The 17,358-nt window shown below is 41.2% G+C and overlaps 1 protein-coding gene and 1 long non-coding RNA gene across 6 annotated transcripts in view; both read right to left on the reverse strand.

Annotated features, from left to right (window-relative positions):
- Window positions 1-8,214, reverse strand: part of ZDHHC17 (zinc finger DHHC-type palmitoyltransferase 17) — a 147,795-nt gene extending 139,581 nt beyond the window's left edge. Inside the window, exon 1 of one of the 5 annotated variants that reach the window (XM_047788381.1) lies at window positions 7,999-8,199. In XM_047788381.1, coding sequence (XP_047644337.1) covers window positions 7,999-8,091 — 93 coding nt within the window. In that variant the 5' untranslated portion in view covers window positions 8,092-8,199. Of the gene's footprint in view, window positions 1-7,581; window positions 7,778-7,998 lie in introns of those variants that run through there. The other 4 variants (XM_047788379.1, XM_047788382.1, XM_047788383.1 and 1 more) reach the window with 4 other exon arrangements.
- Window positions 8,215-11,363: 3,149 nt separating this feature from the next.
- LOC125131592 (uncharacterized) overlaps window positions 11,364-17,358 on the reverse strand; it is an 87,705-nt gene continuing 81,710 nt past the window's right edge. Inside the window, exon 3 of the long non-coding RNA XR_007135983.1 lies at window positions 11,364-11,753. This is a non-coding gene — a long non-coding RNA (uncharacterized LOC125131592). The remainder of the gene's footprint in view (window positions 11,754-17,358) is intronic.

The following is a 17,358-nucleotide window of genomic DNA, read 5'->3' on the forward strand; positions in this document are numbered from 1 at the left end:
ACAAAATATTTAAAAAGTATGAGAACTGAATCAATGAATATATATGCAAAACTGTTTAAGACAGGGGCTAGCTCAGAGTTTCAGTTTGATAACCGTTAGCAACTACTATTGAGGAGATAACAGGAAAAGCACATGATACAATGCTTCACACCTTAAACATCAAATCAGCTTCCTTCCTCCTCCTGTAATTAAACTTCAACATATGAAGTGTATATCAGAGAGCGGAGGACAAAGTATGGGACTGTTTATCAGAATCACCTCCGGAGCTTTTTATATATACACACACACACACACCACAAAACTACTAAATTAGAAACTGTGAGCGATGGATATGGAAGCATGTACAGTCTAACAAACTTCTCCATAAGGTTCTATTACACACAGCGCACGCATGCACAAACACACACACATTCTTACTTTACTCAACCCATTTCCACACAAATCCAGTTCTGATGAAGTTATTGCACACCAGTGATGAATGGGATTCAACGCACTGAAATATGTATTTAACATCAACTCCGAGGAGTTCCTATGTATTATGTAGATCAAGGGCTGGCAAATAGAGCCCACAGATCAAATCTGGCCCACTACCTGATTTTACATATAAAGTTTTCTTGACAAACAGCACACCCATTCATTTCCATATTGCCTACAGCTGCTTTCATACAATCTCCACAGACTTGAGTAGTTGCTACAGACACAATACGTCCCACAAACCTGAAAATATCTATCATGTCTTTACAATGAAAGTTTCCCAACCCCTGGTCTAGATTATTCATGGAGCATGCTATTCAGTAGCTCCACTAGAACATTAGTGCTAACAATGAGTTCAATGTAATTACAGCACCTCAAAGTACATCAGAAAATAAAAGCCTGGAACAAAGCAAATAAATAGTTCCCTACAGAGAACAGAAAAGGTTTTGCCTGCCAGCATTCTTTCTTTAAGGAAACTGTTCCTCCTCCAACTCCAACCAAGAGCTCTTAGCCACGTACAGGTCCTCTCCTGTGACCTTAGAAGCAGGCACATAACCTAAATCAGAACAACTGATGCCACTTTTCAATGTGGAATAATGAAAAACAAGTACTCCCTCTGTAACAGTTAGCTGAGATTTGAGATATGAAAGCTGGCATCCATGTCCCCACTACACAGAAGAAAGAAGTTGCTCTTCATTAGCAGCTGAAAGGCAGAGATAAGGGCTGGGAGAGAGAAAGGGAGAAATGCTTGGTGACATTCTCAGCTCAAGTTCTACTTACCCTAAAGCCCAACTGCACCCCTGCCCTCCTGAGTTTGAGTGATGTGAGTGAGTAAATTACCTTTTTTACCAAAGCAGATTTTAAAACAGTTGGTGACAACTGCAATCCAAGGATGCTTTTTTTTTTCTTTTTTTTTTGCTTTTTAGAGCTGTACCTGTGGCATATGGAAGTTCCCAAGCTAGAGGTCCAGTCAGAGCTACAGCTGTCGGTCAACACCACAGCCACAGCAACACCAGATCCAAGCCGCAGCTGTGACCTACACCACAGCTCAGGGCAACGCTGGATCCTTAATCCACTGAGCGAGGCCAGGGATCAAACCCCTGTTCTCATGGATACTAGCCGGGTTCTTACCGGAGTCACGAAGGGAACTCCTGCAATCCAAAGATTCTAACACAATGAGCAATTTCTTCAGCTCACAAAAGGGTTTTTGTTTGTTCATTTGTTCATTCATTCATTCATTTTAATGAGAATGGGAATAATTCTGGTCACCAGTTTTGTTCATCCTTCACTAAATTCTTCATAAATGAATTAATGTTCATAATCAGAAAGTTATTTTTAAAAACTGAACAAGGGTAAAGTAACATCTCAATCAGTAATTATCATTTTTTCACTTAATTGTTCCTAGCATAAAAGTGATTAAAAAAACATAAGCTATCTGATATATATTTTAAAAAAAACTTCATATGCATTTAGCTTTATCATTTCCATCTCAACAGTACTGATAATCAGAACAATGAGCCTGATACACTATAATATTCTGATTTATCAAAGAAAGATTCTACCACAATTACTATGTATTAACCCTAGAAAGTGGGGTAATTAATTTAGCAAATTTTCAGCAATTGAGACAACAACCAAAAATATTCATTAACCTTCTACAATTCAGGAAACTAAGTTCTTCATAATCTCATCTATAGAAAGCTCAAGTTTCACTCTACTTTCAAATTTGCTGCCTGGACCCCTATTCTAAGGAGAATTTAACAAAAGACATCACCCTACAAATGGATAAATATTACATGGGTTGAGAATTTTACTTGCATAGTTTATAAATATAATATTACCCTGAATCAATTTTTTAAATTCCAAAATTTAAACTATTTGATATTTTATTCTTTAATTACCTGTCATAGAATCTAATCACAAAATACTACTAGAATTAGATGATTTAAAAGAGAATAGTGAAATAACATCTTCTTGTATAATGCGGCTATTGGGAATTCTGTTAAAAGCACACTACATCAAAACACATTAACTTTAATAAAAAAAAATTTTTTTTAAAGACACCCTAAAGGACTAAACAATCCTAATACACTTAGGATATTTTCTAGAGGAAAGGAGGTCCACAATATATTTTTAATTTTTAACTAAATACACACATCCACACACACACACACACACACACACACACACCCCTTTATCTATCCTCTGGGATCTGAAGACCTCTAGTTCATCATTTGTTATTTTACAATGTCTTACTTTGTGTTCCTCATTACTTTGTGGGCTATCAAAGTATCAAGACCATACTTAGATGCTAAATAAACATTTCTCATAGCAAAGCACACATCTTTAAAAAAAAAACTAAATAGTGCAAAAAAGCCTTATAATAAAGAGTACTCTGCCCGTCCTCTCCTCAAATCTCAACCAATTTTAGCTATCTTAGCTAGTCAATCAGTTGCCTCAATATCTAATATATGTATACTACTACTGCTTGAGATATTACTAACTTCTTAGCACAACAGCTAACATGTATTGTGTTCCTAAATGCGAAAGAACTTTATATATATTCTCTCACTTAATCCTAACGATAACGTCATAAGGCAGAACCTATTATATTCCCATTTTGTCTGGAAAATTGGAACATAGTTTAATAACTTGCCAGGGTCACGCGGCTAGTGCCAAACTAAGTTTTGAACTCAAGGAGCCAAGTACCAACACTCACGCTTTCAACCTATATCCTTTTTTTTAAATTTTAATTTTATTGGAGTATAGTTGATTTACAACGTTGTGTTCGTTTCAGATGTAAAGCAAAATGAATCAGCCACACATATAGACATATCCCCTCTTTTTCAGATTACTTTTTCATCTATGTTATTACAGAATATTGAGCAGAGTTCCCAGTTAAATACAGTAAGTCCTTGTCGGTTATCTATTCTACACACAGTGGCGTGTTTATGTCAGTCCCAAACTCCCAATTTATCCCTTCTTCCCACAGTTCTAAGTTTGACTCCAAGATTTGTGAGTCTGTGTCTGTTTTGTAAATAAGTTCATTTATGTCATTTTAAATTTAATGTAAGTGATATCACATATTTCTTTTTCTGTCTGACTTACCTCACTTAGTATGACCATCTCCAGCCATCCATGTTGCTATAAATGGCATTATTTCATTCTTTCTTATGGTTGAGGAACATACTCTTACCCCCTCCACAGTGCACTCTCAGTAAACACTTTTGGGATAAGTTTTACAAATTAAATAAAAACACTGAGCAAAATAAATCAAAACAGTAAAATGGCATTTCTCACAACCACAGATAATTTTTTGGTTCTATGGGTCAATAATTTTCAACTTTGGCTTTGCCACAATCTATGATGTCACCAATTAGTGGCACTTTCATTTTATATATATTGACTCAGTGGTTACTATGCTTAGGGTACACAGCATTTTTAAATTTAAATTATAATTATATGGCCTATAGCATTTCTGCTGAATAAAAAAAGGCATCGGATCCTAAAGACTGCCAGAAAGACATGCTTTGAAGGGAAAGAGTATGTGAGAAGCCTATTGGAAAAAGAAAAGCAATTTTCTAAGTGGTTTTTTTAAATCTGCTTTCCAAAAGCAAATGAGCTAATTTATACATGTGTATGCTTGCATATCTCCAAATATATAAGGACCCAAAAAAAATAGTAATGGAAAAAGGCAAAATTACTTTCACTAAAGAAAAGCTTAAAAAATACACTGTAATATCTGTAGTATTGGAGTTCCTGCCGTGGCACAGCAGAAACGATTCCGACTAGGAACCATGAGATTGCGGGTTCGATCCCTGGCCTTGCTCTGTGGGTTAAGGATCTGTCATTGCCATGAGCTGTGGTGTAGGTCACAGACGCGGCTTGGATCTGGCATTGCTGTGGCTGTGGGGTAGGCCAGTAGTAGCTCCAATTAGACCCCTAGCCTGGGAATCGCCCTATGTCACAAGTGTGGCCCTAAAAAGACTTAAAAACGAGAGAGAGAGAGAGACATGGATGTGGACAAATTTAATATGAAGCAAAAAATGTTGCCAATTTAAAAAATGAGACACTAGAGAAAAGGCAGCAATAGAAGTCTTGAAATTGAGAAAAAAGGAAGCAAGCAAGAGATGAAAGCCCTAGATAATCTACACAATCCAGTTCAAAGCTCTGAGTCAGATCTTGCTGAAACAGAGAGCCCTTATAATAATACTCCGGGTGAAGGGAGTATTGTGGCCTCATACTATGGAAGCAGACAAGGCTTCCTGAGGATGCACTAGTGAAGGAAATGGAAGGCTGGGGACAGCAAGGCTGGATCTGTAGACCAACATAAGGTCTCCATCCTTCTGTTGAAGTTCTACTCCTAACCATTCTAGATAACATGAATCGGACCCTATCTACAGGCTACATTTCTCATTTTAGCACTTATTTGGATTCTGTTACATGTTTCATATGCACATATCTTCCCCAACTGGCTCATTAACTTCTAGAAAGCAAAAGCTACCACATTTATTATATTTTCACCCATATAACCTAGCATAGTGCTATGTATATAGTAGATAGATGCTCAAGCCTATCAATCTTAAAAAATCACAACATACATCAGGGCATTCGAGTCTGAAGAAATCTTAAGGGAACATCTAATCTAGCCTCTTTATCTGAAAAGCAAAGAAACTAAGAGTAGTTCAAATGTCCATTACCCTAAAGTAGAAGAGCTAGGATTATCACCCTCATGCCCTGATAACAGTTTAACTTTTCCAAATAGCCTCTAATTTCTACCATTATAATAAAATAATGTGTTTCATCAAGAAGCAAAGTCAACAACATTAGTACCCACTTTACGCCAGAGCCTCTAGAAGGTTAGATGTGCTTGGCAGTCTATGTGCCAGGTCTGTGATGACCGCTTTATAAACATTATTCTACTTAATACGACTCTAAGAGGTAGGTAAATTTCACAAAAATGTAAAATGTAATTCAACCATGATGATAGCAAGTGGCAGAACCTCAATTCTCCATCTGTCACCAGTCTTGGCTCTTAAACAGTATCCTACACTGCTTCTCAGTGAATTTACCACAAATATCATGAAGTCTCAAGAGTCTAGCATAGTGTCTGACCAAAACAAAACAAGTAAATGTTTAAATAACTGATTAAATGAAGGAATTATTTAATTAATTTAAAAAGTAAGGTTCTCTCACAACAAATATCTCTAAAAAGAAGGGTTCATTGTTAATCTAATTACATAATCCCCTAAAGGTTTTAAGAGCGAGCAGTCTGCATATTAACAGGAGATTTCAAGAATGGCTAATTTCTTCACCCCACAAATAAGTCCTCTATTCAACAAACAGTGAGAAACTATTTTTGTGACACTATTAAATTTGAACATAAAAAGGAAAATAAAACTTGTCCTTGGCAAGATCCTATTCCACTAAATTAAATCCAACATAAGTTTCTAAACCATTGAATTAAAATCAAAATAAATCTGTAACACTACCCTCCTTCTGGTGAGAGAGAAAGGAATAAACAGCATTAACTGAGCACCTACAATGTGCTGATCCTTAAATCTCAACACAGTCTCACCTAATCTCTTAAAGCAGATAGGTTTCTTCTCAAGGGAGACTGAAGACACTGATTTAACAACAAAAAAGAATGCATTATCTTACTTAGTCCTCACTATGGCTTATTAGTTGTTATTTAATCCCATTATTTTAAATCATGAAGCTGGAACTCAGAGAAGCAGCTTGCCCAAGAAAGCACTGCAAGGAAAGAGCAGAACTCTAGCAGGTCTGTACCAGGTATGAATGCAAAACTGCCCACAGGAAAAATACAGAAAGACCTGAGCCCTGGCAGTCATGAGCTGAAGACTCGAAACATCTAAAGGAAGCAGACTTTACTGTTGGTCAAGTAAAAAGGAACGGCAGATATCATCTACATCTACTTCCACTTTCTATGATGAGGAAGTTGATTTTCTAGTAACAGTCTATTAAATGGCAACCTCAAGACTGCTCTCTAAACTTCAAGACTACAGGCCATTTCACGACTCCAAGCAATCTCTGGATTCGTCCCCTGCTGAAATCATTCCTAAAGTACCAAACAATGTATTATTTCACAATGCAAACACTTACGAAGGGTTTTATTAAGATACATAGAATCAACATTTAAGTATTTAAAATACTTTCGCAGGACTAGATGAATAGAAATATTCGTTAGCAACATTTTCAATGCATCATCTGAAAACTACTTTGTCTATTTCTTGATATATTTTTAGGGCCTTAAGTGTGAACTAAAAGAGAGATGTCTCCAATGCCAATTCGGAAAATGTCACCACTTTGGTCAAAACAGTGTTTAGCTTTACTGCACAGCCTTCTGTCAGAAATCCAAGGCAGACTTTTCTATTTAGTGGCCCAGGTATAATCCTAAGGAACTGTTTTTGATAAGTCAAAGTGATGAATGAGAAGGTGATGAGAATTAATATAGAACACGGGTACGTGCTTGTATTTACACTTTACTAAGTAATATAAGCAAGCTCTAATCCTAAATCCAGAAATAAATAGAGTAATTTTAATGTACAGTAATCAGGCAAGGGCTTCCATGTTTGCTCACCCTACTACAAACACAAGGATTGTCTTCATCCCTTAAGCTCATAAAAACTACAGGAGCTCTTCAGGAAGCTTTGATGCTGCCCCTCCGCACATCACTCCGGGTCATTAAAAACCGGAACTCATCAAGAACTGCTTCCAGGCCTGAATTAGTACTAGCTCAGCTATAAACTAAGACGTAAACAAGTGCAGAACGCTACCGATCCTGGAGCGGGGCACTGTTTACCGACAGGGGAAGAGACTCCTGCTGTGATGGGAAACGCTTGCACTGTCCCCCTCTGGCTCGCCCTCAAAAACAAGACAGTTCCTCAAGCCAATGCGAGCGTGGGTCTAGGCTCAGAACTTCCGACCTCTCTTTCTAATCGCTTAAGGACACATGCTCAATAAGAACATCCGACACAAGGTGCCCCAGGAGCTGCCAATGGCATAAAGGGAAGGGCATCACTTTGTCCAAGAAACTGTTCTCACGCTGCACGCCCCCACCGAGAGCCAAAAGGGAGGAACAGATACCGTCATTCACGCCGGCGAAGGAAAAGAGCAGAAATCAAAACCATTCGCGCTTCTCCTCCCCCCAGAGGCTTGGAGCGGGACTAAGGGCTCGAGGTACGGCTCCCACCCCGCACCAGGCCCTCGCCGCCAGCGCCCCCGTGAAAAGCGCGGCGACAGACCCGTCCCCTCAGCGTCTCCACCTGCGTCCTCCGGGCACCGCCGCGGACCGCGTCCCAGAGCCCGCCCCGGCCGGGCCCGCCCCGCGCTCTCCTCCCCCGTTATCCGCTCCCAGCCGCGCTCGGGCCTGGATCCGCTCCCCGCCCTCCCCAACTTCGGCGCGTTCCACCGCCCCAAGCACGCAGGCCGCCGCCCCCCGCGGGGTCGGGGAGAAGGCTGGGGGGCCGCGGGGCGAGGGCTGCGCGGGGCGCCGTCCCTCACCTCAGGATGCAGCAGGGGCACGCAGCCCGCCTCGGCCTCGTACTCGTCCGGGCCGTCCGCCATCTTGGTGTTAAATCCCTCCTCCCGCTGCATGCCGGGAGAAAGCGTTTCGCCCTCGCGCGGCGCGGGCGAGGCGGAGGGCGAGCGCGAGGGCGAGCGCCAGACCCGCCGGCGGCGACGCGGCCGCCTCCTCCGCCGTCCCGGCCGCCCGAGACGCCCCCTCTGCCCCCTCCCTCCTCGGAGGGCGCGGGGCCTGGCGCGCGTGCGCGCGAGCCGCCCGGCCGGAGCGGGTGCGCGCTCTGCTGCACTGCGCCGGGGCCGGCGAGCGGGAGGCGCTGGGCGTGGGCGCCGCGGCTCGGGGGCGGACTCGGGCCCCGGCAGCTGTGCGCCTCAGGCGGCCCCCGGCAGGCGGCCGCTGGGCCATCCGGAGTTTAACGAGGGCAACCTAGCGGCGGCGAGGGAAAGAGGGCAAGGCTCTGGAGCTGCGCCGCCGAGATCGGGGATCCCGGCACTCAAGGCGGCTTGTGCCCGCAAGCCCTACTGGCCCCAGCCGCCGACCCCGGGAAACCTCCCCGCCCCCCATGAGAGACCTGGGGTGGAAGCATCACCCCGCTGGAGGTACTAGCTTGGGACTCTAAGCTTTGAGTCCAGATGTGCAGCGCTCCCGAAGACGAAAGACGCACCTCTTCCTCCGCACTCAAAAAGGTCATCCCACAATTTATGCCTCTGGAGGCGCCGGGAAAACAAGGATAATGCTTGGGATTTCCTCCTAGAGAAGCCTTTTAAAAAGGATCCCAACCTGCCCTCATTGGCTTTGAATTAAGAATAACCACAGGAAAAAAAATGTACGCCCTCAAAGCCCACGAGCGCCCATGTGCTGGATTTTAATGTAATCCAGAAGTCATTTAGTCTGAATTCGCTGAAAGCAAACAGGAGAAAATGACGAAAGCCCTTTTTTAAACGATGTTAGGACTGCTTGGGGGCAGGGTAAAGGGATTGCTTTCTAGAAATATGCTGCTGGGCCTATTACAGAAACTATCTTTGTTTTTAGTTTTTAAGAATCTAAACTGCTTAGAGGACGATTTAGCAAGATGATGAAACACGATCTAGTAGAGATCCTGACACTAACCTGTCTCCTGTTAAAGCCAAATCAACCAAAGACCACCAGGGAGAAGCTTGCAATCCGGTAACAGACATGTTTATACATCAAGAGGAAGGACGCTCCAGAGAAAGCGTGGCAACCGCTAGGAAAGGAAGGATAAAGCATCTTTTGTAAGGTTTAGGTTCCCGCCAAAGTAGTCTGTAGGGTCTTGAGAGAGCGGGGATCAGTTCTGGATTGGACGCTGTTTCAGAGGCGGGATTAGGAAAAGTGAGGATTAATTGAGGATTGGATGCTGGCACGAGGAAAGGGCCGTTCAGTAATTGGGTAGTCTAGTAATAAACGAAAACAGCAAAGAGGGTAGGTCTGGGCATCGTTGGCAGGCGAGCAGTCTCACTTAGAGAGGGTAGATAGGGCATTTTACAGATGCTGCGTGGCAGGGGGAAGAAAGCTCAGATAACTCTGCGGATGGCTTTATGCTCTGTGTTCCCAGTACTGTTGCTTTTTCTCATTGCAGTCAGGTAATTTTCATTCTTTTGGTCCTGGCTCAAACCAAGCTACTTAGAGCTGGGGCAAGGGTTTGCTGTTTTAACAAAAGCAAGCCAGCACATATGGCAATACTCTGCAGTCCTATGTTAGGTGAAATGAGGGCAATATTTTTGCATTCATATTCTGCATGAATCATTGGTATAGATAAAAATCAAACTAGAGACTTAAAGGGAATATGTGGAATTTGACATGTATTGAACTTAGGGATTTGGTGCTGTCACTGACTAGGATCCTTGGGCCCTTTAATCAATAGAAATTGATAGGAGGCCAGAGGAGAAATTCAGACAAGGTTTTATTAGGACTCATGCTACAGCAGGAGGGAGCAAGAGAGCAAAAATGAGTAACAGGTACCCTTACTCCCACTCTGAGGAGGTTGGCTGGTTCCTTTAATGGGATGAGGGTAGGGTTGGATAGGTGGGTGGGGCCAGAGCAGGGAGCTTAGGTGGTCTGCCCACCCCCTTGGTGGTGCCTGGTGCAGGGATCATGCACCCTTTCCCTGCTTTTGCTCAGCACCTCTGAAATGGCAGTATCTCATTGTTGCTAACTGCCCTAAGGGCATGCCTGTAGTTATTTTTGTTGTTTTTCATCCCTTATAGTTTCCTTGCCTTCTGTTGCTCAGGGAGGCCTTTGCCCAGGTGCAAATACAAGCACTGTGGTAGAGGGTTCCAGGTCCCAGCCTATTTCAGTGTTAACTGTGTGTTGATTCGCTCTGCTAGACCCCTGTCAGGGTTCCTGCAGGAGGATATCAAAAGAGTAAACTTTTTATGAGAGCTTCATTAGGACAGTATGAATGCATGATAACTGCTGTGGGCCTAGACTGTGGCTACTTCCATAATGTTCCCCCTGCACTGCTATCCCTGCCTCAGCTTCTAGTCCGTCATTGGAAGGATATACCCTTAGTTTATGTTCCCTAAGGTATTAAATTAGCGCCCAAGAGCTCTTTTCTCATTGACTTACTTACACCTAAGAATCAAACAGTTGGAAATCTTAAGTTGGCCCAGCTGTTTCATCTTATTTAGGCAACAGTTTAGTAAATCAAAGCATTCTTCTATCCAGACTTCCTAGGCTAGTCAGACTATCTGGCTTTGAATCGTATTTTGGTCATCTTAACTCTGCGACCTGAGGAAAGTTACATATGTTTTCTGGCTGTAACATGCTTGCATGGTTGCCAGGCCACTTCTTCTCTTGGCTCAGGCTTCCATAGCTCTCTCAGACATTCCTTTTTTTTTTTTTTTTGTCTTTTTGCCTTTTCTAGGCCACTCCAGCGGCATATGGTGGTTCCCAGGCTAGGGGTCGAATCACAGCTGTAGCCTCTGGCCTACACCAGAGCCACAGCAACGTGGGATCCAAGCCACGTCTGTGACCTGCACCACAGCTCACGGCAACGCCGGATCCCTAACCCACTGAGCAAGGCCAGGGATCGAACCTGCAACCTCATGGTTCCTAGTCAGATTTGTTAACCACTGAGCCACGATGGGAACTCCAGACATTCCATTTCTTGTGATATGATGTGGGTGACATCTTTACTTGTTTTTTTTTTTTAGGGCCGCACCTGCAGCATATGGAGGTTCCCAGGCTCAGGGTCTAATCAGAGCTACAGCTGCCAGCCTACACCACAGCTGCAGCAAAGCCACATCCAAGCCGTATCAGCAACCTACACCACAGCTCAGGCAACACCAGATCCTTAACCCACTGAGCGAGGCCAGGGAATGAACCGGCAGCCTCATGGTTCCTAGTCGGATTTGCCACGACAGGAACTTCTTTCCTCCGTGTGCAAATCCAGTTTCATTTCCACTCTTAGTTTCTGCTTGAGGACACAGTATTTCATCTTCTCTTTACTCTTCCATTCCTTAAGGAAGTGGTGGGGAAGAGGTAAGCTCTGTTGAGGCAAGACACAGCTTGCGTGAGAAAACCTGGGTCGTGTCATCTTTGCTGAGTGTTTATTCTGGCTTGTGTCTCATTCTCGTAGGGAAATAGCCTCAGAGGTCAGGTGTCTCTCCGCCTCAGTGAACAGCCCTGAAGCTTCTACTTTCATTGTAAAGGGTCAGCTCCATGGTTCACTCTCTTCACATTGCCAGCATTTCTCGAAGCTATTTCTAGTAATGTACTGTAAGAAAATGAGAAAATATAAGGACATGCACTAGGTTTGTTTCTCTGCAAATTTGGGGATATAAGCGTGAACCTTAGATATTTGGTATCTTTATGAGTATAGCTTGAGATGGGTAGATAGATGAAAGGGCAAAGTTAAGAAGTAGGCTTTCATTCCTCTCTGCTCCAATCCAGAATATTATGTTCCTTTGTGTCCCATTTTTTCTTTTTCTTTTTTAAAAAAACAAAAACAAAAACAAAACTTTAGGATATGCCCCTTTCATTTTTTGGTTGCTGAATTGGCGAGTTTCCTAGATTTTTTTTTTTTTTTTCCTAACAGGTACTAAGGGAGAGAAAGGCTGTGATGCAGTTTTAGTTGACCACCTGGACATTTCAAAATCCACAGCACTTGAGAATTTTCCTCCATGCCCACCGAGCCTTTATGTGCTGATATAACCGGGCGCTTTAGAGACTTCTCCCAAAGTGCTGAGCCTGAGAGTCCCTGACTCCTCCACCCCGCATTCTTGAGTTTGGGTTTTTTACGACTGGTTACCTCATTCGTTGCATGATTTTTCCAAATTTCATTCTTTGAGATTAATCTCAAATTCAGCTTTGGGGACTCTTGCTATTAGATTAGTCCATTATGAGAAGGCACTGGGAGCTACAGATTTCCAAATAAACATGCACACAATTTTGTGTAAATATCAGAGGGCTCAGGACTTTCTGAGCACAGTCCATGGACCCTGGGTGAAAAAAAATCCCTGATTGCCATGAATGATGGCTTTAGTTCCTGACCAATGCCTTTAATCTATAAAGGATTTAAGCAGTCATCTAGTTTATAATGCCTTCAGACAAAATAGTTCTCAGTAAGTGTGGTATAGAAGAAAGGCTATTGTAAGAAACTGAACACTGGTTCTGACTTTCTAGCTAAGTAACTGTGATCTTTTTCACTTAATTTCTCAGCCTCAGTTTTATCATCTGTAAAATGAAGGGGCTTGGAATAGGTGTGCTCTGAAAGTCTCCTTTACCCTCATGATTCTAATTATAGTACCGTCCTAGACAGATGATAACTTTCTTTTAAGCTCTTAGAATGAGAAGTCCGCAGTGTTTGTAATTAACTTTTGTTCTGCTCTATGATAGTTTTTACTCTCAGAAATTTCTGTCTGATTTCTATCCTAACTCATGCTGTAGAGTCTTCTTTTATTTTCTTCTCAATTTTCTCAATATTCTCTTTTATCTTCCTAGCCTAAATCATTTCTAGACAGATGAAGACTTATTAGCGAAATCTCAGAAAGGATTTCCATCACTAAGTGGTCCTTTTCCCACTTCTAAATCATTAATGCACATGGTAAATGAGATGAGATACAATCTTAACACCCAAAAGCACTATATTCAGATAAGAGAAGCTAAACTGCTGTGGTTACATCTGGTATTCCCTGCTCCTCTCTTCTATGCTGTACCGTCTCAACTTCCCTCTGAGAGAAGATGCCATAGGTAAATATACCACATTAAGAGAAAAAAATAGAGGTAAAACTCTGTTTTTTAAGCCAACTTTTTCAGTTTTAAAAATAATAATTGTAGGAATTTCCATTGTGGCTCAGTGGTTAACGACTCTGACTAGGAACTGTGAGGCTGCGGGTTCGAAACCTGGCCTTGCTCAGTGACTTAAGGATCCGGTGTTGCTTTGAGCTGTGGTGTAGGTTGCAGATATGGCTCAGGTCCTGCGTTGCTGTGGCTGTGGTGTAGGCCAGCAGCTACAGCTCCTATTTGACCCCTAGCCTGGGAACCTCCATATGCCGTGGGAGCAGTCCTAGAAAAGGCAAACAGACAAAAATAAAATAAAAATAAAAATAATAATTGTACATCCCTTAAAAAATTTAAATAATTAATACCTACAACTAAAATTATCTCTTTTTCCTCTCCATATATAAACATATATATCCTTAAAAGATGATTCCTGAATTGTTCAAATTGTTCCACCCCACAACAAAATAATATTTTGCTAATAGCAAATTGAATCCAACAATATATAAAAATAATTATACAGTACAACCAAGTGGAATTTATCCAAGTCACACAGGCTGGTTCAATTTAAATCAGTTAACATAATCCATCACATCAATAGGTTAAAAAAGAAAAATAACATCATCATATCAATACATGCAGAAGAAGCATTTGGCAAAATCCAACACCCATTCATTATAAAAACTTTCAGTAAATTAGGAATAAAGAACTTCCTCAAATTGATTTATAAACTAAAAAATAAAAAAAAAAAACCCTGCAGCTAACATCACACTTAATGGTAAGAAACCAGAAGCTTTCTAAGATCACAGATAAGGCAAGGATATTCCCTCTCATCACTCCTTTTCAACATCGTACTGGAGGTACTAATGCCAAAAAATAAGAAAATGAAATAAAAGGGATAAAGATTGGGAATGAAGAAATTAAATTGTCTTTGTTTGTAGATGGCGTGATCATCTATGTTAAAAATCTAAGAGATTTGACCAAAAAAAACCTCCTGGAACTAATAATTGATTATAACAAGGTTGCAGGATACAAGATTAAGACACATAAGTCAATTGTTTTCCTCCATACCAGCAATAAACAAGTGGAATTTGAAATTAAAAACACAAAGCGACTTACAAAAAAGAAATAACTAGGTATAAATCTAACAAGATATGCACAAGATCTGTATGAGGAAAATTGCAAAACTCTGAAGAACAAAATTAAAGAAATAAATGGAGAGATAGTCCATGGTTACAGACAGGAAGACTCAATATTGTCAAGATGTCAGTTCTTGGAAGTTCCCTTGTGGTGCAGTGGGTTAAGGATCTGGTGTCGTCATGTAGCGGCACGGGTAGCTGCTGTGGTTTGGGTTTGATCTCTGGCCCAGGAACTTCCACAGGCTGCAGACACAGCCAAAATCAATCAATCAAACAAAAAAAGATGTTATTTCTTCCCAACTTGATATATAAATCCAATGGCATCTCAATCAAAATCCCAACAAGTTATTTTGTGGATATTGACAAAATGATTCTAAAGTATATATGGAGAGGCTTTATTACTATAAAGCTATAGTAATCAAGACAGTGTGTTATTGGTGAATGACTAGACAAATATATTAATGTACCAAAATAGCCCTGAAATAGACTCAGACATATATGGTGAACTTATCTGATAAATAAGCAGAGTCATTAAAATAGAGCAAAGACAGTGTTTTCAAGAAACGGTGCTGGAACAACTGGACATCCATATGCAGAAAAAACAAGTGAATCTAGGCACAGACCTTATACCCTTCACAAAAATCAACTCAAATGGATGACAGAGGTAAGTGAGAAACTATAAAAACATCTAGAAGATAACAGAGGAGAAAACTTAGATGACCTCTCTTAATGGTGATAACTTTTTTAAAGTACAACATAAAAGAAAGAAATAATGGATCCATGAAAAGAATGATCCATGAAAGAAATAATGGATAAGCTAGGCTCATTAAAATTAAAAACTTCTGCTCCGTGAAAAATAATGTCACAAGCATGAGAATACAAGCCACAGATGGGAGAAAATATTTGCAAAAAGACACATATGTTAAAGGACTGTTATCCGAATTATACAAAGAACTGTTAAAATTCCACAGTAAGAATACAAACAACCTGATTTAAAAATAGGCCACGGAGTTCCCGTCGTGGCGCAGTGGTTAACAAATCCGACTAGGAACCATGAGGTTGCGGTTCGGTCCCTGCCCTTGCTCAGTGGGTTAACGATCCGGCGTTGCCGTGAGCTGTGGTGTAGGTTGCAGACGCGGCTCGGATCCCGCGTTGCTGTGGCTCTGGTGTAGGCCGGTGGCTGCAGCTCCGATTCGACCCCTAGCCTGGGAACCTCCATATGCCGTGGGAGCGGCCCAAGAAATAGCAACGACAACAACAACAACAAAAAAGACAAAAATAAATAAATAAATAAATAAAAATTAAAAAAAAGAAAAAGAAAAATAGGCCACAAATTTGAACAGACACATTAACAAAGGAGATATACATGTGATAAAAAAAAAAAAAAGCTTATGAAAAGCCACTCTACAACTTATGTCATCAGGGAAATGCAAATTAAAACAATGATGAGATTCTACTACATACCTACTAGAGTGGTCAAAATCTGGAACAATGACACCTAACGCTGGCGATGAGATGAAGGAGCAGGAACTCTCTTGCATTTGCTGATGAGAATGCAAAATGCTATGACCACTTTGGAAGGCAGTTTGATAGTTTCTTCCAGAATGAATCATACTCTTACCGTATGATCCAGTGATCACGCTCGTTGGTAGTTACCCAAAGGAGGTGAAAATTAGGCCCACACATAAAAACCTGCACATGGATGTTTATAGAAACTTTTTTCATAACTGCCAAAACTTGGAAGCAACCAGCATGTCCTTCAGTAGCTGAGTGGATAAATTATACAGACAGACAATGGAATGTACTTACAGACAATGGAATATTATTCAATGCTAAACAGAAATGAGCTATCAAGCCATTAAGAGACATGGAGGAAACTTAAATGCCTATTACTAAGTGAAAGCAGCCAATTTTAAAAGGCTATACCTTGTATGATTCCAACTATATGACATTTGGAAAAAGGCAAAACTATGGAGACGGTAAAAGATTAGTGGTTGCCCAGGCTTGGGAGGTAGGTACAGGTGATGAATGAATAGGCAAAGTGCAGAGAATTTCTAGGGCATTGCAAATATTCTATGATACTATAATGGTGGATATATGTCATTAATATTTATCCAAACCTGTAGAATGCACCATACCCAGAATTAACCATAATGTAAACTATGGACTTTGGGTGATAAGGATGTGTCAATGTAGATTCATCACTTGCAGCAAATACATCCCTCTAATGGGGGATGTGGGTAATTGAGGAGGCTATGCATGTGTGAGGGCAGGGGGTATATGGAAAAGCTGTATCTTCCCTTCAGTTTGGCTGTGAACATAAAATTGCTCTAAAGAAAAAAATGTGTATTGAACTAATGGACTATTAGGATTAGGCAGCCATTAATAAAAATAAAGATTACATTCTTGGGCAAGTGAAATAAATGGCAGTGAAAAGATGAAAGGATGAAAAATTACATATATTCTGGAATTTACTATAATAGTTATATGGAGAAAGAGAACAAAAATAGTCAACAAAAAGGAAGGCATTAGTTAAAGTTGTTAAAATAAAGATGAATTCTGTGGATAATAAATTTTTATTAAGTGGAAAAAAAAAGACTAGGGGTGATGTCTTATTCATGTTTATATTTTCAGTATTTAGGAAGTCACCTGGCATCTGTTAGGTGCTCTGTAGTAAAACCTTCATGCTGCTAGTGCCATCTCTTCCACCTTGCAGGAAGAGCCCACCTGAGAAGGAACCCAAGCAGAGAAAAGCAGGCAGAGCTGGCAGATAAAGCAGAGCACTTCAGAGTCAGCCCTGAACTCAGTGATGCTTAAAACTGTTAACCCCTCAAAATTCTTTGACATAAATGGGTGAATTCTCTTTTAGCCTGAACTAGTTCGAGTCAGGCTCCTCTGCTTGCAGCCAAAAACCACCAACACCAAACCAGCTAAAACTAAAGCAGCTGGTTTGTCCTACCT

Source organism: Phacochoerus africanus, chromosome 7, assembly GCF_016906955.1.
Source record: "Phacochoerus africanus isolate WHEZ1 chromosome 7, ROS_Pafr_v1, whole genome shotgun sequence".
In the NCBI taxonomy this organism is placed as follows: domain Eukaryota; kingdom Metazoa; phylum Chordata; class Mammalia; order Artiodactyla; family Suidae; genus Phacochoerus; species Phacochoerus africanus.